The following is a 19,284-nucleotide window of genomic DNA, read 5'->3' on the forward strand; positions in this document are numbered from 1 at the left end:
CTAAGTCTTTTGCCATGAAAGACTTAGGATCGGTGAGACAAATACTTAGCATGAAGATTCTTCGTGATAGGAAGAAAAGGAAGATTTGGCTATCTCAGGAGACTTACATTGAAAAGGTTCTTGAAAGATTCAACATGAGTAAAGCCAAAGCAGTTTGTTCTCCACTTGCAGGTCATTTCAAGCTGAGTTCAAAACAATGTCCTACAAGTGAGAAAGAAAAAGAAGAAATATCCAGAGTGCCTTACTCATCTGCAGTAGGTAGTTTGATGTATGCTATGGTTTGTACTAGGCCAGATATAGCTCATGTAGTTGGAGTTGTTAGCCGATTTCTCTCAAATCCTGAAAAGGAACATTGGGCAGCAGTGAAATGGATATTAAGATATCTAAGAGGTACTTCCAGGTTTTGTTTATGTTTTGGTGATGATGAACCTGTGTTAGAAGGGTACACAGATGCAGACATGGCAAGTGATACTGATTCCAGAAAGTTCACTTCGGGATTCTTGATGACATTTGCAGGAGGAGTAGTCTCTTGGCAGTCTAAGTTACAGAAGTGTGTTGCTCTATCAACCACAGAAGCAGAATACATAGCAGTTACTGAAGCCTGCAAGGAAGCTTTATGGATGAAAAAGTTTCTATAGGAATTGGGCTTGAAACAGGAAGGATATACTATTTACTGTGACAGTCAGAGCGCTATTCACCTCTCCAAGAATTCAACATACCATTCTAGATCTAAGCATATTGATGTGAGATATCACTGGATTCATGATGTGCTTGAGATGAAAGAATTACAGTTGGAAAAGGTGCATACCAATGATAATGGTTCAGATATGTTGACAAAGTCTTTGCCTAAGGAGAAGCTTGAAGCATGTAGGCGAAAAGCGGGCTTGGTACAACCCATCATATGAGCTGGAGGGGGAGAATTGTTGGGTCCAGTCCATATGTGGGCTTGGATAATTTGGGTCATAAGCCCAAATCAACTAATTGGAGATTAGAGAGAACGAAATTAGGGTGAGATTAGAGTAAGAGCGTGCAGCGTGCGACGGCGTGCAGAGAAATAGAGAGAGAAAGTAAGGTTTCTGAGTTTTTCTACTTAGACGATCGGTGGCCAAACATTGTTAGTTTTGGCCCAAATTTTATGTGGAGAATCCTTGCAGCAAACTCTACAATCCTAACGGTGTTGATATGCAGTTTACCCTATCTAAGGTACTTTCCTGCGATATCCACTTTGTGAGACCTAGAATTCTCTTTGGAGGAGAACCACCTATGTGTTGAAGATATGCTATTCTTGAGCCAAGATCTATGTTCTTGATGTTATTCTGATCCTCTAGTTATTCTAGAGAAGACCTACTGTAAACCTGTTATCATTATTATTGATAGTGGAAGTTTGAGGTGGACAACGGTCCCGTGGTTTTTCTTACATTGAATTTTTCACGTTAAAAAGATTTGGTCTCACTGTGTGATTGATTTATTGCTCTATTATTTATGTTGTGCTGATTGATATTAGCATTTTGATATCAAGTTGGTATTTTGATGAGGAACCTATTTTGATACACAAAGAGGGAAAAGAATTATTCCGCATTAACAGGTTTCTTCCCAATAGGTTTGGCGGAGTTGGGTGGATGCGTTGGGGCTTGAAGCTGTCCAAGTGGATACTGGAGTGCCAATAACGATCGATGGTAGGTGAAGTGGCGAAACGGGCTTTATACTTAATAAAATAAAATATTTAATCAGTGATAAATAGAAGAGTTATGATTTTTTTTTATTAAAAAAAATTAACGATATAGGAAAAGAAACGAAATTAAATATTTTACTTTCATAAATATAAAGATCCTAATATAATCTTTTAAATATAAAAATTACGATACTAAAGATAATTAATTATAAGATAATATGTAATTAATCCTGATGAATTATCAGAGGAGATGACGTTTCAACCAAAGTCACTACATTTCGCAATAATCAACCTAAGACTGCATTTGTAACAACAGCATGGAAGTGTATGCATGTTTTGCATGGGCAAAAAAAATAAATGCATCCAGAAATCATAAAAGAGTCTCAATTCAAATTTCATCATAATCTCAGAATCCACAAGAGCAATTAAAAGATACATTATCATATCAATTGTTGCTTCCCTTGGCTAATAATACATGTGAAATCCTTCGTTCTCAAGCACAACTCACTCTGTTGCATGGATGAAGAGGCTTAACTAGGTGGCGGCAGCAACAGCAAGCCTCAGTCACAAAATGACTTCAGAGGATCATTGGGATCCATGTCAAGAAGGTCTGGCAGATCAACAGGCAGGGCCTCCAGGCTCAGACCTTCATCACCAAGCTTCTTCACCACCTCCTCAAACAAAACACTGTTACCACTAGCAGTGAAGTGCAAGCCATCCCTGATATCACAAGAAGCTATCATATATAGCTGTGGCATGACACCGATCCTCTAGATTTATCACTTTTAAAATCAGACCAGCAGAGAAGCAGCCTATGATGTTTTTAGGCAGATCCAAACAAGTGGATATTGTGATTTTGACTAGATCTAGTTATTAAGGATCAAGAGCATCATCCAAAAAAGCTGCACAAAACTTCACTTGCGCTGCAAATAAACCCTAACTAAATTGGAACTCAAATCTACATTACATGCTGGACAAGTGGAAACATGAGAGAATGTCATAAGCAGAATATCAATGGAAAATAGAGGGAAATTATTGGTCAAATTGTACAGGAGAGCATGTCTTTAGATGAACTTGTAGTTTGAAACATGTTTACCTTAGAAAGGATTTCTTCCAGTCTGGAAATTGCAGCATTTTTGTCCAGATATCTATCACTGGGAGCCCCAATTCATTAGCAACGGCTACACATGCCTTTGCATAAGCACCAGCAGACTCATTGGTCCTCTCAGGCAGACCTGAGCTGTTGTCTCCACAAGTATCCCTAAATGGCACAAAACTAAGTCAAGTAGACGGTACCACAGTTCTATCTTCACTTGAAAACTTAGATATAGCTAATTATGTGAAACCACAGACACGCCTTATTGATCATTCCCTTTCTGTCACTGGATATCACAGGGACAAGTTTAACAAAGAGAGCAATGGAGCACATCTAATAGAAATTGCAACAATAGCTGACAAGATAATTTCTGGTAACACTTTGGAGGAAATAATCCACTTACTGGAGACGCCCATCTTCATCAATTGGAGGTGGCGTAATGAGGATTATAACAGTTGATGACCACCTTTCCTGTATCAAACACAGACCAAAGGACCAAACAATTAGAAAAAGTGGATTCATTGAAATATCAACAAGCCTACCAAAGCCAGGAGATTATGAAATTTGTAAGAACATTGGACATTGTGTATCTTCGATTCTATTAGGCTTTTTGGTAAACAGCGATCATGATTGCATTTTGTGACACCCAAACAGAAGGCTAGAAAAAAAATGGCTACTTTGGTGATTCTTAAAGGTTTGATTCATTTGGAATTGCAAGTCGATTGAGTCTTGCAGGTAGTGATTGTCAGATGTAGGAAAATTTATGTTAACAAGAGTCAGCACAACAAATAAAAATAATAATTCCAGGGCTCTGACGACTGGATTCCACTTCTTTGCCTTTTCTTCTTCTCTTAATGCTTGAGCCAAACTGATGCATGGTAGATCATTTTGTATGGCTATATCAACCCAAAACATCTGAAATTACACATACTACAAAGCCTTTTAAACATGAATGATGCCCACAGAGTAAGTGGTTGAAGTGTGCATGGGAATCTAAACTAATACAAATAATAAAACAAGCAATTGGAGTTTCATTACTGTTCTCGGGAAGAGGAGGAGGATGCTGCTGTTTGATCGCTCGAACTCAAAGGCAAGCAAAGGGAAGAGGATAACCCAGTGTCTGCCCAACATTAGTATTTGCCGTGATGAGACAACCCACATACCCTGAGATAGGCGCAGATGGCGCGGAGGTTGGTCTGGTACTCGGGTAACGGCACGTGCTGGAAGCCGCTGCAGCGGTCGGGGAGCGTCGCGTCGTTGGCCCCGAAGAAGACGGTCGCCGCCGCCGGCGGGGCGACGCCATCGGGGCAGACCCCCTCCATGGCTCGTCCCACCACTTTGAGCGCCCACCGCGTGTTGTAGCCACTGTACCCGCGCAGCACCACGTCCGCCTGCGTCCCATCCGATCGATGGATCGGCCATCGGATCACACGCAGAAACCACGGACCAAATCAAAACCAGAGGCGATCGACCAGTAAAGCGAGGTTGTCGCGATTGTGCTTACCTTACGGGAGAAGCGGTGGGCGAGAGCGGCTCCCCACCCGCCCTCCCCAAAGGACTCCTCGGTGATGGAGTCGCCGAAGAGCACCAGCTTCGGACGCATCTCTCTCCCTCTGTGCTCCCTGATCCGCTCGGCTGAAGCAGAAGAGCAAGAACGTCAAGGACGCTATCCCTCGCGACTTCAGTGACACCCACCCTTTTGTCATGTTCCTTCTTTACCCAGTCAATCATACATGTTGATTGGAGGTAGATCTTTAAGGTTGGAGGCGTCCGTACAATGGGGATGGCCCCACCATATTCTTGGATGATCACTACCGTCGGTTCGTTTTATGGGGAAGATGCGGGAGCCGTCCAATCTCATCATGGGAGAAGTAGAAGCACGACACGACACGTGCCGCAGTCGGAATACGGTCCGGATGCAACACCGTTTCTACGCGATCAGGTCCGTAGAGAGCTCTCATCACGAGAGTCGGAGCCCTGATGGACGCGATAAATTGATCGTACAGTACACCACAACAACAACAACAGAGTGAATTAGACATTATTAGTACCGAATTGTTGCCTATCCTCTGATGTATCTCTCTATCTGCAAGCGTCGTCCACAGTAGGAATTGTTACTTGCATCACACCTTGTAGTGGCGATAAAACAAAACGGAAGACGTAGTCAAACGAGTCTTATCAAGGGAGTGACGCAAGGAATGCAAATGTCAACTGTTGAAGCGTAAATGTCACGTTAAGCAGCCAATATATGATGGCAGTCTCAACTTACAAGTGGGACAAGCAAAAAGAACTGTCAACGCTTGCCTTCGTCTGCCTCCCTCGAACGATGGAGCTCTTAGTCCTCTTCTTCGTCCTCACCTCATTCTTCGACATCTCCTTCTCCCAACGCTACAATGCCCTGTTCAACTTCGGCGACTCGCTATCCGACACCGGCAACGTCGTCATCTCCAACCTGCCCTACGGCATGACCTATTTCGGCCGCGCCACCGGCCGCGCCTCCGATGGCCGCCTTGTCATCGACTTCATCGGTATTCGTCTGTCTCTCCACCCTTTTCCGCTATTTCTACGTACGAATTGCTTGTTCCTAATCTTGCACTCTGCTTGTCGTAGCTGAGGGGATCGGACTGCCGCACCTGCCGCCGAACACCGCCAGGAACGTGAGCTTCCACCGGGGGGTAAACTTCGCCTTCATCGCGGCGCCGGCGCTTCCGTTTGAGTTCTACCACGAGCGACGCCTCAGCAAGGGCCTCTGGGTGAACGCCTCCGTCCACCAACAGGTGGATCGGTTCGAGAAGCTGCTTCCTTCCGTCTGCGGCACGCCGCAAGGTCACATGTGACGCGTTGTCGTGTCCCGATTTCATCGTCATCATCATACATGTGTTCATCAACCCACCATGAAATTGTTTGGGATGCAGATTGCAAGGATTTCTTGAGCAAATCTCTTGTAGTCTTCGGCGAGTTTGGCGGGAACGACTACAACACCGGGATCTTCGGCGGCCTGCCGGTATCGGAAGTGAGAAGCACCTTCGTGCCCCGAATCACCCAGGCAATTGCGGAGGGTGTTGAGGTGAGTTGGGAAAGAAGTGTTCTGTATCTTGAATCGGTGGGTCTAAGAATCCCTGTGTCGATATGTACAGAGATTAATCGGCCTCGGCGCGGTGGATCTCATCGTGCCGTCGGTGCTGCCGGTGGGCTGCTTCCCGCTGTACCTCACGCTTTACAGCTCCTCCAATCCGGAAGATTACGGCCCCAGGTCAGGGTGCGCGAGGAAGTTCAACGCCTTGTCCTGGTACCACAACGCGCTTCTCCTCCGGCAGCTCAACAGGCTCCGCCACAAGTACCCGGCCGTGTCGATCCGCTACGCCGACTACTACGCCCAGGTCTTCGACTTCGCTTTGAATCCTCTCAAATATGGTGAGTCTCCTCTTCTCAACCAGCCATGTCGTACGTACTTCCCTTAAGGATCTCGACCATACATCTATCCGAAACTTAAGATATAGATTTGACGCACAAGATTATGGCTGCGTTTGAAAGTAGTTTTCAATCAAAATACGATCCGCACAAGATAAGGTGATTTCAAACCCTGTAACTTCGCAGGATTCAAAGATGGAGCCTTGAGAACCTGTTGTGGGGCTGCGGGAATGGGCAGGTACAACTTCAATCTGCGCGCCAAGTGCGATCAGAATGGGTCGAGCGTGTGTCCAGACCCAACCACGCATGTGAGTTGGGACGGGATCCATATGACGGAAGCCGCGCACCGCATCATCGCCCAGGGTTGGCTGCATGGCCCCTACGTTAATCCACCCATTTTGAGCTTCATCAACCCTCATTAAGACTGCCATTTCGTCGAACAGATTGGAGAAGAAACGTTCATCGATGCTGGAAGAGAGTCACCCCATGCTTGAAATTATAGTCACAATAGATGTTTGTGGGAGATGATATACGAAAAAAGATGTACTTGCAGCATGAATTAAGTTAGTGCCAAAGTAGAAGATAAATGTCTCATCCACTTGTGCAAAACCCTACAAATCTACAGTGTCTCATCCACTGTTCTATAGCCATCAAAAGAAGATTTATAAATGACAGCGAATCAGTCGCTGATAGTAGCAGTCTTCTCTGCTCCTGGTGTCACAGTAAAAGCATGTGAACCTCCTTATTAATGTTCACTGGACAACCACCTAAAGGTCACACAGACATGGTCGACTCGATCGTCAAGCCTTTCACATGCAACTGCTGCAACACTAGGGAGGAAGAGCCCACAAGTAAAGAACAAAGTGGAGTCATAAAAGGCAGTGCGACACGGCACAAGCTCGAAGAACATCACATGGCTTCGCCTTCCGCACCTCCATCCATGGGGCTCTCAACTTTGTTCCTCCTCATTCTCTCATCCTCTTTCTGTCCCTCCCGTTCTCTGCACTACGACGCCATCTTTAGCTTCGGCGACTCGCTCTCCGACACCGGAAATGTCCGAGTCGCTGGCCTGCCCTACGGCATGACCTTCTTCCGCCGCCCCACTGGCCGCTGCTCCAATGGCCGGCTGGTCATCGACTTCATTGGTACGTGATGGTCTCTCTCTCTCTCTCTCTCTGAATTTGCACGCCATGATGCAAGAGTTATCTACAACGACTTGTGTATTCGCGATTCGGTAGCTGAGGAGGTGGGGCTGCCATTGCTTCCGCCGTCGGCAGCAAAGGGCAAAAACTTCCGGCGAGGCGCGAACTTCGCCTACACAGCCGCCACTGCGCTGGACTTCGGCTTCTTCAACCGCCGGGGACTCGGTAGCAAACTCTGGGTCAATTCCTCCTTGAGCAGCCAAGTCAGGTCGTTTGAGAAGATGATGCCTTCACTTTGCAGCTCCACCCAAGGTGCGTCAACGTGTTTCTGATTCAAGCTACATCCGCGGTGAGAACTAAAAGACTCCATCAAACTGCTTGCAGCCTGCAAGGCCTACCTCAGCAGGTCTCTTTTTATAGTTGGAGAGTTCGGAGGCAACGACTACAACACCGCAATCTTCGCCGGCAGAAGCATGGCAGAAGTGAACTCGTACGTGCCCAAAGTCATGCGTGCCATTAAATTGGGTGTCGAGGTTTGATTTGGCCAAGACAATCTTCTTCCTGTTGGTGTGGTGTCTGTCTGTGTAACGAATCATCCAAACTCTTGACAATGCAGAGGTTGATTGGCCATGGTGCAGTTGATATAGTGGTGCCCGGGATGCTACCGATCGGATGCTTTCCCCTTTACTTGACATTGTATGGCAGCTCCAACAAAAATGACTACACTGACATCGGATGCCTGAGGAAGTATAACGATTTCGCAGAGCACCATAATTCTTTCCTCCAACGAGTCATCTATGGTCTTCAGAGGAAGTATTCTTGGACAAGGATCAGATACGCAGATTACTATAGCCCGACCCTCCGGTTTGCATCTAATCCTACAAAATATGGTGAGTCTTCCTTTATGTGATGTTGGCTACATGATATATCTTCTCGTCAGAGGTCTAAGGACATTGAATGGTCCCGTCGTCTATGTCAGCTCCAGGTTGGAGAAGCATCACTTTTGCATGCAAAAGTGACTCCAACCACTGCTGCTTTTTTGTTCTCTTCACCTTCGTCTCCTTCAAAAGTTGAGCCAACTCATTTCATTTTCACAAAGTTCAATTATTACATGATCATATTTCTGGGGAAGAAGACACTCATCATCATGCATGTAAAGCAGATTCCCATGATGCCCATCGCAAGGGTTCTCGCAGGAAGAGGACATCATGAATAATTCGCAGACCGGAAGGCATAAGAAATCTCAATAGAAGGGCATTAAAAAATGCACAATTGGTGCTCGATCTATGTCACCACCAGCTGCATCTTTCTTTTGCACTGCGAATTCAGCTGCATCTACTGTTATTTACAGGCTTTACTGGTGGAGCTCTGAAGGCGTGCTGTGGGGCGGGCGGGAGCAGCAAGTACAACGTCAACCTCGACAAGGTGTGCGCCAAGCCAGGCTCAAGCGTGTGCAAGGATCCCTCAACCTACGTCAGCTGGGATGGCAGTCACTTGACGGAAACTGCTTATAGCCTCATCGCCGACGGTTGGCTTCGAGGCCCCTACGCTAAACCATCCATCATGCAGTGGAGTTAAGAGTCAAAGGCCACTGTCTCGTGAAGCTGTATCTACCAACATAAACGTTGTAATCCCAACGACTGCATTATGATCTGGAAAGAGTCTCTTTGCAGAGCTTGTAATAGCCAGGTTGAAATGATACATGATCTGTTTTCATGGGAGGCAACCCATGATGATGTAGTCTTGGCAGGAACACCTACCATTTAGTAACTCATTAATCGTCTCATATACGATGGATAAAAGCTGCATACAGTAGCTGGTTCCAGGTATCGGGTAGGCCAGCAATACACCAATGGCTGCAATCATTCGTAGAGTTGACGCCATTATACTTGGATGGGTGAGCATCCTTCCGAAGCTGCGAGAGATAGCTGATGTCAAACAGGTACACTGGCTTCGTCATGTTACTCAACAGCTTCTTCACTATGGCTTCCTGTGGAACTGGACCTGCGTAGTATGCTGATGGATTCGATGGCTCTGTTTGTCCTTCACAGGTGCTTCCATTCTCACCCCACTCTTCTCCGCTGGCCATTTTATCATCGAAGCCAACAAGTCAAACGATGCAGTGTCTCAAGCACACGTTACTCTAGCTGTTGACTTACCCGATGTGAACCGGGGAGATCCCTTGGAAGAAGACTCGGGTGGTGGAAGGGTTGACGTTTGAGTCGACCCAGTTGGCCCAGGTCGACACTGCTTTGGAGAAGGCCGCAGTCCTGTCCATGTCCTTAAGTGTCCGGTTGCCATCTCGCACGTAGTCCCATCTGCTTCCACGCACAAGCTTTCTACGTTTCAGTCGTCATGGTTTAGAGTTGGCACCAAAACAGGGGAGAAGGAGACGTCGGCCGTAACATCACGTACTGTTGATGGACGCCGGTGGCCGGCCACCAGTGCCACGTGTTGAATATGAGCACGTCTGCGATGAGCCAGTCGGCCCCACTTCTTATGGTGTCCAGATTTAGCACTCGCCCAATCTTCTCCACCACCACGTCCACCAAGTAATGCGACATGTAGTACATCACTGTCACGTTGTATTCCTGCAAAGTTCGATCTTACGTTCCTATTATTCATCTTGTTATTTTCCATAGTTAATATAAAGATATATGATGATGATACGTTGTATCTACATGCACTGCTACCTCAAAAACGACTCCCCAGAGGAAGTCATGTTGTGATCTGATGAAGGTGGAGTTGGGGGAAGCCGCATGGAGCAAACACAGCAACGAATCATACTGATTCACACTCAATGAGTCTCCCACGAACATTATCTTCTTCCCTTCCAACCTCTTCATCAAGTCCACACCATCAAACCTGCATGCATACATTTCGACACACTTTTGGTACATTATACGGCGTGCCGGGAACCAGAAGCGAAGGACCGACCTCGGAAGGTGGCATGGGCCGGCGGGCTGCCACCGGAACTTGAGGTAGGATGTGTCGGGGCGGCCGAAGCGGAGGCAGTCGAAGTCGCCGTGAATGAAGGGGCAACTCCATGAATCGTAGAGCGGGTACGACTCGTCGTAGAGCCAACTCCCGTTGAATACGTTGCAGGCCATGGCCATGGAGGGCATCAGCAGCACAACAACACTGATCATGGTTTCGATATTGAATCCGACGAAGGTGCATGACAAGGATATGATCCGAGAGGCTGGGGTTGACTGTAGGAGCTACACACATGCAAATACCTTTCACAGCATTTAAGGTGGTGGGTTTTTCTTCGATGGATTTAAGTTGATGAATGAAACAGGATCATCTTTTTCTTTGATGGATCTATAAAGGTGGTGGTTTTTTCTTCGATGGATTTAAGGAGATCACTTTTATTCCTCACCCTATGTTAGTAGCATTGTGTTTTCTCCCATAGCATGATTACATCCTTTCTCTGGCACACAGGCATTTCAGGAAAGGAACCGAGGTCACCTTGACATCATTTAGGATCATCTTCCAATGAGACAGTGTTAATTAAGAAACGACCATGAGTTATTACCATTTACAAGGTTAACATATTAATCATCTCATATGGAATGGACAAGAGCTGCGTATAGGAGCAGGTTCCATGTGTCTGGCAGGCCACCAACGCACCAATGGCTGCAATCGTTGCGGAAGTTGATGCCATTATACTTGGATGGATGAGCATCCTTCCGAAGCTGCGAGAGATAGCTAATGTCGAACAGGTACACAGGCTTCGACATGTTGCTCAGCTGCTGCTTCACTATGGCTTCTTCCGGAATCGGACCTCCGTAATATGCAGATGGACTCGACGGCTCTGTTTCTCCTTTACAGGTGCCACCATTCCTGCCCCACTCTGTTCCTCTGATTCAACGAACGAACACAAGCGGTCAGTGTTACCAAACAAATCATCTACGGTGCAGTTGACCTGTCTCATACAATGCATCATTTATGGTTCTTACTTGTAATGGGCTGGTGAGATCCCTTGGAAGAACACTCGCGTAGTGGATGAATTGATGCTCGAGTCTACCCAGTTTGCCCAGGTCGCCAATGCTTTGGAGAAGGCCACAGTCCTGTTCATGTTCTTCACTGTCCGGTGGCCATCTCGCATGTAGTCCCACCTGCATTCACCACAGGACAACATCTGTATCCATTGCATAATTCATGAAAACAATGAGAGAGAGAGAGAGAGAGAGAGAGAGAGAGAGAGACGGAAGGGAGGGGTGGTTGTTGGCTTGTCACGTACTCTTGACGGGATCCTGTGGATAGCCACCAGTGCCATGTGTTGAAGATGAGCACATCGGCGGTGAGCCAGATGGATCCACCAATTTGTACGGAGTCCAGCTTTAGGACACGTCCTCTGTTCTCTTTCACGATGTCCACCAAGTAATGAGACTTGTAGTACATCACCGTAACGTTGTAATCCTGAAACAATGTTTGATTTTTAGCTATTTTCTTGCAACTTCTATTCATGAGCTAATTGTGTTGGCCTGTAACGCAACTAAGTTACATGAACCCAACGAAGGTCAACTCCCGTGCTGGTTCTGATCAAGTGCTTCCACTCTATATATACTATCATTTCATTCCACTACTTCCTCCTATCATTCATTCATCAGGATTGACAAGTGCCATCGATGAGGATCATGTCAATTCGTCCTATGGCCCGTTCTCATGATTAAAGTTTTAGCATGTACTCACACAGGACTAACCATCATTAATAATCGGTATGATATGATACGTGCCGCAAGAAGAAGGGGAAGAAGAAACCTCAAATGTTACTGCAGAGAGGGAGCGATTATCGGAGGAGAAGGAGAGGGTGGCGTTGGGCACAGCCGCATGGAGCAAACACAGGAACGAAAGGTACTGATTCAAAGTCAATGAGTCTCCCACAAACATCACCTTCTTCCCTCCCAACGTCCTCATCAGCTTCACACCATCAAACCTGTTCGCGGATACGCCATCTCCCAAGTAAGTCAAGCCAACAGGGAGAAGACGAAGGCTCATAAAAGCAATCAGCCACCAACCTGGGGAGATCACATGTCCCAGCGGGCTCCCACCGGAACTTGAGGTACTTGGTGTCGGGCCGGCCGTAGCGCAGGCAGTCGAACTCCTTGCGAACGAAGGGGCAACTCCGCGAATCGTAGAGCGGGTACGACTCGTCCTCCACCCATCTCCCGTTGTACAAATCGCAGTGGGCTCCCACGCCCCACGCCGAGGCCATCACGAACACCAGCAGCAGCATCACACCGATCATGGTTCCCATCTCGGATCCCACAGCGACAGGACGACAAGAAGGAGAGACTGGTGCAACAATGCGATGAATGCCATGGAAGATAATGGCGGGAGGTCTTTTGTAGTCGAACTCGCACCGAAGCTTACGTACAGTGTCTCGATGGAGGTGAAATCTCCATGGGAAACAACCTCCTTCCTTCCTTCCTTGTATTTGTGGTTAGGCAAATCCGTGGAATTAATATGGATATTATAAAGTACAACTCAATTAGAGGAAGAAGGAAACGTTGCCTGCGTTGGATGCAAGTTGTGGCTTTCCGTATCTTCCCATTAGGGCGTGGAATAAGACACTGCCTACGTCCCTTCGTGCGCTTGATCCATTCCCTTCTTATGTGTGCCGCTAAAAGACGGCAAAATGTTCGTGAATCTTGTCGTTCTTGGTTGGGGTATGGAGGTGTATTTGGCGCATATATTAAGTAATTAATCCATACGATTCGCCTATCGCATCACATTCCCTTTGTGGCGCATTTATGGCATTTATGTGTACGCAAAAACGTACTATTCCATTCCAAAAATGCAATGGAGTGATATTTGCTCAGGGGTTGGAAAGATTGTTACGACACGAGTGGTTTGAAATCGAACTAAAAAAAATTAAATTAAATTGAAATCGAATCTGATTTATCTAAATTGATTTACAAATGGTTTGATTTTAAAGTCTATAAATGATTCTGATTCAGAGTATCATTCTTTGATTCAATCAATAACTGAACTAAATTGATTTAATTTAAAAGATATCAATTTGATTGCGTTCATTATAGTAAGCCTTTAAGCAGTTTAAATTAATTAATCAAATTAGTACAAATATCTTATTTTATAAATAATATGGGCTCAATTTCATAAATGTTGTTGTGCCGTCCAATTGTACCAACATTCTAATTCGATCTAATTCGATCCAATTGAATTGTATTGATTTATTTTAAATATATATTTAAATTATTTAAAATTATAAATCATTTAATCGATCTTGAATCAGTCTGGTTAGATACATCCAAATCGATTTTGACTTAGACTATCTTATTTTAACTGATCAAATAAGAAAAACTGATTCAATTAGGTTCGAATAACACCTATAATTTTATATAGGTAGGATTTAATCATATTTATCAATTTAATAAGTTTAGTATTATTAAATAATATATTTAATATATTTTTGAAGATAGGATTTAATCATATTTATTAATTTAATAAGTTTAATAATATTAAATAGTATATGTTAAATCTTGGATTTTGGATGATAAATTCAATTGATGAATTAATGATCTAATATATGTGTTGAGATAAGTGATGCAGGACTAACTACGATCGTGAAATAGTCAAAAACGATTAAAGAAGAATCCAATATTGGGTCGGAGTTAATAATCGGACATCGGGCCGAATGAATCGGGTGATACACCGAAGAATCAGACGATATAGTGAAAGCTCATTAGGAGTTCATCAAAAGCTTACAGGAAGTTCGCCGAAAGCTCGTCGGAAGATCGCCAAAAGTTCATCGAGAGTTCGGTTGAACAACTGACGTGTCAGACAACTTAGATTCCTTATATCGTAATTATTTTAGCTTTAACTATCATAGTTAGGACTTTAATTTAAGTTAATTTTGGAAAAAATTCTACTAACTTGGAGTCATTCAGCCACTTGGAGTCACATCAGGCGGTGGCATTGCCCTGATGGAACTACTTGAGGCTCAGCCTCTCAAGTGGTTTGGGCGGTGATACTATCGACAGTAAATGCTGCCAAGCGATGGTACCGCCTTGTCAAGCGATGGTACTGCCAAAGCTCAGTCTCCGAGGCTCTGTCAATCGATTGTACCGCCCAGTGTCAGTTTGCAAGTGGTGGTATTGCCCAGTACTAGTGGTGGTACCGCAAGTATCCTAGAATCTCGGGATGAGACAGTTTTTGGCTCTATTTTTGAAGTCATTGGGGCCTATAAATACTCTACTCTTTTATGCATGAAAGAACATGAAATTTTGTGAATAGAAGTCTTGAGATTTTAGTTGTAAAAGTGTTGAAAAAGTGCTAAGTGTCCTCCTCCTTTAGCTTTGTGATCAATCTAAGAGAGGTGTGAGGCTTGTAAAAGGTTATCTCCTAAACCTGTAAAAAGGAGAAAGATTTATAAGAGGATAGTTGATCTTTGTTCATTAAAGGAAGACCGATAGTGGACACCGGTGGCCTAAACGAAGGAGGAATCGAGAGTGGACGTAGGTCACGATGACCGAACCACTATAAAATTGGTATGCACTTTCTCGTTGCTCTTCATTACTATAGTTTTCTGCCTTAATTGCTTATCACTCTTATTCTAAGTCAAGGATATTTTCAATATCTTTTCTGTTATGTTTTTATCAAGCCGAAAGTTTTGAATTGACTTAATTTTTATTATTACACTAATTCAAACCCCCTACTCTTAGTATCATTAACGACCTTAACAATTGGTGTCAAAGTAAGGTTACTTTCTATTTGGTTTAAAACCGAAGAGAGATGACTTCTGCTAGCAATCAAGAGGGTCTTTCTATCACTCGTCCTCCTATGTTCAATGAGACGGATTACATGTATTTGAAAACTAGAATGAGAATTTTTTTGCTTTCTATTCATTTCAAATTATGGAACATTATTAAAAGCGATTTTGAGAAGTCTTCTAAACCAATGAACTAATGAAATGATTTGAAAAAGAAGACTTTATCTTTGAATGCTAAAGCAATAAACGTTTATTTTGTATTCTTAACAAAAATGAATTTAATCGGGTTTCTATATGCGAAACTACATATGAGATTTAGCACACACTTTAAGTCATACACAAAAGCACAAGGTTAAAGAGTAAAAAATTAATCTTTTGGTTCATAGCTATGAGTTGTTTCGCATGAAATAAAGCGAGACCACTAAAGACATGTATACCTGTTTTATGGATGTTATTAATGGTCTAAAAGCACTTGATAAAGTTTTTTCAATTTTGAACTTATTAAAAAGATATTAAGATTCATTTCAAAAAGTTTGGATCATAAAGTAATGGCAATACAAGAAGCAAAAGACTTTAATAACTTTTCCGACATGCATAGCACATGATGAACTTGAGAATAACATTCGAACATGAAAGATATAACACTTAGAACCAAAGAAGGCCACTTGGGTGAAAACTCAAGTGACGATAATGATGATGGTGATAACTTCGCATTTTTTACAAGAAGGTTTAAATTTTTTTTTAAAAAGGAACAAAATAAAACAAGACACTAAGAATAAAATTGAACTAAAAAAGGATCAAATAATTTGCTATGAATGTAAAAAGCGGGGGCACTTCAAAAATGAATGTCCTCAAGTGAAAAAGAAGCTATTAAAAGAAAAGAAGACGCTTAAAGCAACTTGGGATGATTCGAGTGCATTCGAAGTTGAGGAGTCAATCAACAATGACAGAGTTGCAAGTTATGCTCTAATGATACTCAATGACGAGGTAAGTGACTCAATCAAATCTCATTTAGCTTATGATGATTTACTTATTGCTTTCAATGATCTATATGATAAATGTAAGCTAGTTGATAAAAAATATAAGTTGTGAAAAAAGGAGCATTCTTCTGTTGTTTATGAATTTGATAAATTAAAAAATGAGCATGATGATAGTATGCTAGCTTCTTACACTAAGTGTGATGGGATAGATTCACCTAAGAAAGAAAATGTCTTACTATAAGAAATATTAGAAAAAATTAAAATAGGTTATAAGGGTCATGTTCATAGAAAGGAATGAATTAACTGTGTAAGTTACACTCAACAAAAGCTAACTATCTTTATTAAATGACCAACATTACATATCTCACCTAGAGAAAAATATAATTTTTATAAAAAATATGATCATTTTACTTACAAATATTCATTTAAAAGGGATAGTCCATATAAATTAGTTTGGGTTCCTTAAGGAACCATAAACCACTTAATGATAGATAGATCTATTTAATAGGGATCCAAAGTTAAATAGGTACTTAAAAGAAAATCTTCTTTCTTGTAGACATGATTATAATCGAAAGCTAGGAGCAAAAATAAATTTTTGATAGTGGATGCTCAAGGCTTATAACCGTATATCTAACATACTTCACAAAGTTCACTAGTTGAAACAAAATAATTTTAATTGAAGATGCTTTATGAAATCATACTTGATGATTTTATATTATGCATGAGGATTTGAAGTAACAATAATTTAAAATATTATATTTTGGAATTATGTGTTATACTTTTGATCTTGATGATTTTTGTGATAAATATTATCTTTCAGTTTTAAATCATGATGCATGGTTTGTGTATGGAATGCTAAAGCATACTAAGTATAAAAATGAATTAAGCTAAAGAACCTTAGTCATTTTTAATCTTATATGAAACTATCTACATTGCTTCCATTGGATTTCCCGAAAAGTTATTTTGATGATGACTTTAGATTTGTTTTCATATGAGATGATATGTTGGTGTTTACAACTTGAGATGTACCATACATGAAATAATTATTTTGATTCTCAAGAATATTTATCCAAAAAAATCTTGATTCTTTCACCTGATTTTTTTTAATTTATTTCTAAGTATTTCATTAATCATTTTCCTTCGATTCTGCCCCTTATTGATTAAAGAATGTATTTATCCAAATAAACCATGATATATTACTAGACTTCTTGATGTTTATGACTTGAATTGTATTATAATTTTTTTTGTATTTATGATTTATATGACCCATGATATGATTGAATCATTGATGTACAAGGGCAAAAAATTGTTGACCTACATATCTTAAAAGTGCTGTGAAACTTGCACTTTTAATAAGCAAAATGTGATGACTTAGAATGCTAAATATAGAATTGGTATCATCCGCTTAAACGTTAGCTTCAATATTATTAGATATTGACTTAAATATTAAATGTTAGCACCATTGCAATGTTAAATATGGCTGCTTAGTTGTTAAAGGTCAAATGTTGAAGTTTGAATGGTTGAAAGATAAAATTTATAGCTTGAAAATGAGCTGAAGGCAGTGCACCAGCGGTAGCACCACTAGACTAGCAGTAGCATCACCAGAGCACACTACCTATAGGCGGTAGCACCACCCAGTTGGCAATACCACTACCTGAAATTGTGCCATATAAAAGAACTTTTATGGCCGGCGGTAGAACAGCACTCAAACTTTCCTCCACCTCTCCTCCATATCTCTAAATCTTTCTCCACTTCTCATTCACCTTGCTCTTCCTCTAGAAACCTAAGAAAAATATTTTTTTTTACAAATCTAAGGATCAATCTCAACCCTCCTGGAGATCACTATAAGGGTAATCCTTAAAACTTTTCTCTTAATCATTGATTGATCTTGCTTCTTATATGTAGTTCTCTCATTGATAATATATGTAGTTCCATGGCACATAGAAGATCCTCAAGGGACAAAGAAAAGAGGAAATTAGATAAAATATTTGATTCTATACTCTTTGATTCCTTTTAACATGTCCTTAAATTGCCAACCTTTGAGTCTAAAAGTGTACATGAGAAAAAATATGTAGATTAGAAGAATTGAGTGATTTGGAACTAATCCAATGGTTCACTAACTTACATGTCCTTCCAATTCTTCAAATTAGTGAAACCATTTATCTTAGACTTGTTTGGTTGTTTTATAATAATTTACATGTGGATGAATACAATAGGGTATCCACTTATCTTTTAGGGTATCACATACCCATTATAGATAGTGTAATTTACAACTTTATAGGAATTCTTGAGAAAAGAAGAGGTTGCTATTTTAGAGGAAAATATGACATAGAATCGATTGAGATTACGTATTCTAAGGCTTTGTACTATTTTTAGAAACCTAGATTTATTTATTGTTCCAAGAAGTTGTGAACATTTGTTACCTTTCAACACAAAGTTGCTTCATCACGTCATGATAAATATTCTACTTCCAAAATAACACCATTATGATAAAGTTAGTCAAATAAAATTAGGAACAATGTATTGGATTATAATAGAACATGATAACTATTTTGGATATCTGATATGACAAAACATGATTGAACTGTCAATAAAAGATATGATGCTTCCATATGGTAGCTTGATTACTAGACTAATATATGCACATGACATAGTTATTCCATTAGATGAAGAAACTATGAAACTAGATAGATTTAATATCATCAATAGAAACCTATTAAGAAGATTAAGATATATAATAAGAAATAGTATTTGGACTAGATTACCTAGGAGAACTGATCCTCCCCCACCTGAACCAAAACCAGAAACACCTATATATAGGGAAAGTCAATCTCCTCATACTAGTTCCTTCGAGGCATCATCTCCAACGGAGCCAACACCCTTTGCATTTGTCGATTCCATAGTGACATGATTGGATCGAACTGAACTACGTCAAGATCAAATCTTAACTGAGATACAACAAATTCATCGATAACTTGGCATCTTTAATACGCAGTTTAATATTTTACTTAGGCATTTTGGTTTACCACCACCTGAATAGCTTATATATTTCTTCTTTCTTTTTGTTGATGAAGGAGAAAACTCAAAAGTACCATGATGTGTTATACTCCTTATCCTTACACTCTATAATGTACTTTTTGACGTTATGTGCTTTTCAATATTATGATACATGTCGTGATGATATTATGATTACATGCAACATTCTAAGAATTAGGCATGTTAAAATTTTCAAATGCATAAGTTCC

General features: G+C 41.7%; 5 protein-coding genes across 6 annotated transcripts; 2 read left to right on the forward strand and 3 right to left on the reverse strand.

Moving 5' to 3' along the window:
* Positions 1-2,042: 2,042 nt before the first annotated feature.
* Positions 2,043-4,449, reverse strand: LOC135643771 (GDSL esterase/lipase At5g45920-like). The gene is made up of 5 exons (XM_065161110.1): positions 4,273-4,449; positions 3,932-4,159; positions 3,172-3,239; positions 2,769-2,933; positions 2,043-2,392 (listed from the first exon to the last, which is right to left on the reverse strand). The coding sequence occupies exons 1-5, from the start codon at positions 4,369-4,371 to the stop codon at positions 2,233-2,235; spliced, it is 720 nt and encodes a 239-aa protein (XP_065017182.1). The 5' UTR covers positions 4,372-4,449; the 3' UTR covers positions 2,043-2,232.
* A 602-nt stretch (positions 4,450-5,051) lies between these two features.
* LOC135643770 (GDSL esterase/lipase At1g28600-like) lies at positions 5,052-6,872 on the forward strand. 2 transcript variants are annotated; one of them, XM_065161108.1, is made up of 5 exons: positions 5,052-5,302; positions 5,379-5,594; positions 5,684-5,835; positions 5,906-6,182; positions 6,366-6,872. In XM_065161108.1, the coding sequence occupies exons 1-5, from the start codon at positions 5,095-5,097 to the stop codon at positions 6,599-6,601; spliced, it is 1,089 nt and encodes a 362-aa protein (XP_065017180.1). In that variant the 5' UTR covers positions 5,052-5,094; the 3' UTR covers positions 6,602-6,872. The 2 variants fall into 2 exon arrangements, with proteins under 2 accessions (XP_065017180.1, XP_065017181.1); XM_065161109.1 differs by having other exon boundaries at positions 5,052-5,296.
* Positions 6,873-6,923: 51 nt separating this feature from the next.
* LOC103991630 (GDSL esterase/lipase At5g45910-like) lies at positions 6,924-9,040 on the forward strand. Its single transcript, XM_009411136.3, has 5 exons — positions 6,924-7,324; positions 7,418-7,633; positions 7,706-7,854; positions 7,938-8,211; positions 8,673-9,040. The coding sequence occupies exons 1-5, from the start codon at positions 6,928-6,930 to the stop codon at positions 8,897-8,899; spliced, it is 1,263 nt and encodes a 420-aa protein (XP_009409411.3). The 5' UTR covers positions 6,924-6,927; the 3' UTR covers positions 8,900-9,040.
* A 64-nt stretch (positions 9,041-9,104) lies between these two features.
* Positions 9,105-10,506, reverse strand: LOC103991882 (protein trichome birefringence-like 37). The gene is made up of 5 exons (XM_009411421.3): positions 10,259-10,506; positions 10,015-10,186; positions 9,737-9,912; positions 9,481-9,639; positions 9,105-9,402 (listed from the first exon to the last, which is right to left on the reverse strand). The coding sequence occupies exons 1-5, from the start codon at positions 10,468-10,470 to the stop codon at positions 9,105-9,107; spliced, it is 1,017 nt and encodes a 338-aa protein (XP_009409696.2). The 5' UTR covers positions 10,471-10,506.
* Positions 10,507-10,887: 381 nt separating this feature from the next.
* Positions 10,888-12,611, reverse strand: LOC135643793 (protein trichome birefringence-like 38). Its single transcript, XM_065161151.1, has 5 exons — positions 12,346-12,611; positions 12,089-12,263; positions 11,568-11,746; positions 11,284-11,442; positions 10,888-11,185 (listed from the first exon to the last, which is right to left on the reverse strand). Exons 1-5 carry the CDS (start codon positions 12,582-12,584, stop codon positions 10,888-10,890), a joined length of 1,050 nt encoding a protein of 349 aa, XP_065017223.1. The 5' UTR covers positions 12,585-12,611.
* Positions 12,612-19,284: the final 6,673 nt, after the last annotated feature.

Source organism: Musa acuminata, chromosome BXJ3-7 (assembly GCF_036884655.1).
Source record: "Musa acuminata AAA Group cultivar baxijiao chromosome BXJ3-7, Cavendish_Baxijiao_AAA, whole genome shotgun sequence".
NCBI classification, from domain to species: domain Eukaryota; kingdom Viridiplantae; phylum Streptophyta; class Magnoliopsida; order Zingiberales; family Musaceae; genus Musa; species Musa acuminata.

What these genes read in the sequence shown, in the direction of transcription:
- LOC135643771 (XM_065161110.1), bottom strand. Translation starts at nt 4,371, where the DNA reads ATGCGTCCGAAGCTGGTGCTCTTCGGCGACTCCATCACCGAGGAGTCC. An exon ending in CCCACCGCTTCTCCCGTAAG is followed by an intron (nt 4,160 to 4,272) that starts GTAAGCACAATC and finishes GATGGGACGCAG; the next exon opens with GCGGACGTGGTGCTGCGCGG. An exon ending in TGGAAGAAATCCTTTCTAAG is followed by an intron (nt 2,393 to 2,768) that starts GTAAACATGTTT and finishes TTGTGATATCAG; the next exon opens with GGATGGCTTGCACTTCACTG.
- LOC135643770 (XM_065161108.1), top strand. Translation starts at nt 5,095, where the DNA reads ATGGAGCTCTTAGTCCTCTTCTTCGTCCTCACCTCATTCTTCGACATC. An exon ending in CATCGACTTCATCGGTATTC is followed by an intron (nt 5,303 to 5,378) that starts GTCTGTCTCTCC and finishes TGCTTGTCGTAG; the next exon opens with CTGAGGGGATCGGACTGCCG. An exon ending in CAATTGCGGAGGGTGTTGAG is followed by an intron (nt 5,836 to 5,905) that starts GTGAGTTGGGAA and finishes CGATATGTACAG; the next exon opens with AGATTAATCGGCCTCGGCGC.
- LOC103991630 (XM_009411136.3), top strand. Translation starts at nt 6,928, where the DNA reads ATGTTCACTGGACAACCACCTAAAGGTCACACAGACATGGTCGACTCG. An exon ending in GCTGGTCATCGACTTCATTG is followed by an intron (nt 7,325 to 7,417) that starts GTACGTGATGGT and finishes GCGATTCGGTAG; the next exon opens with CTGAGGAGGTGGGGCTGCCA. An exon ending in ACTTTGCAGCTCCACCCAAG is followed by an intron (nt 7,634 to 7,705) that starts GTGCGTCAACGT and finishes AACTGCTTGCAG; the next exon opens with CCTGCAAGGCCTACCTCAGC.
- LOC103991882 (XM_009411421.3), bottom strand. Translation starts at nt 10,470, where the DNA reads ATGATCAGTGTTGTTGTGCTGCTGATGCCCTCCATGGCCATGGCCTGC. An exon ending in GGCCCATGCCACCTTCCGAG is followed by an intron (nt 10,187 to 10,258) that starts GTCGGTCCTTCG and finishes GTATGCATGCAG; the next exon opens with GTTTGATGGTGTGGACTTGA. An exon ending in GCCACCGGCGTCCATCAACA is followed by an intron (nt 9,640 to 9,736) that starts GTACGTGATGTT and finishes GCGTGGAAGCAG; the next exon opens with ATGGGACTACGTGCGAGATG.
- LOC135643793 (XM_065161151.1), bottom strand. Translation starts at nt 12,584, where the DNA reads ATGGGAACCATGATCGGTGTGATGCTGCTGCTGGTGTTCGTGATGGCC. An exon ending in GGGACATGTGATCTCCCCAG is followed by an intron (nt 12,264 to 12,345) that starts GTTGGTGGCTGA and finishes ATCCGCGAACAG; the next exon opens with GTTTGATGGTGTGAAGCTGA. An exon ending in ATCTCACCAGCCCATTACAA is followed by an intron (nt 11,186 to 11,283) that starts GTAAGAACCATA and finishes TCGTTGAATCAG; the next exon opens with AGGAACAGAGTGGGGCAGGA.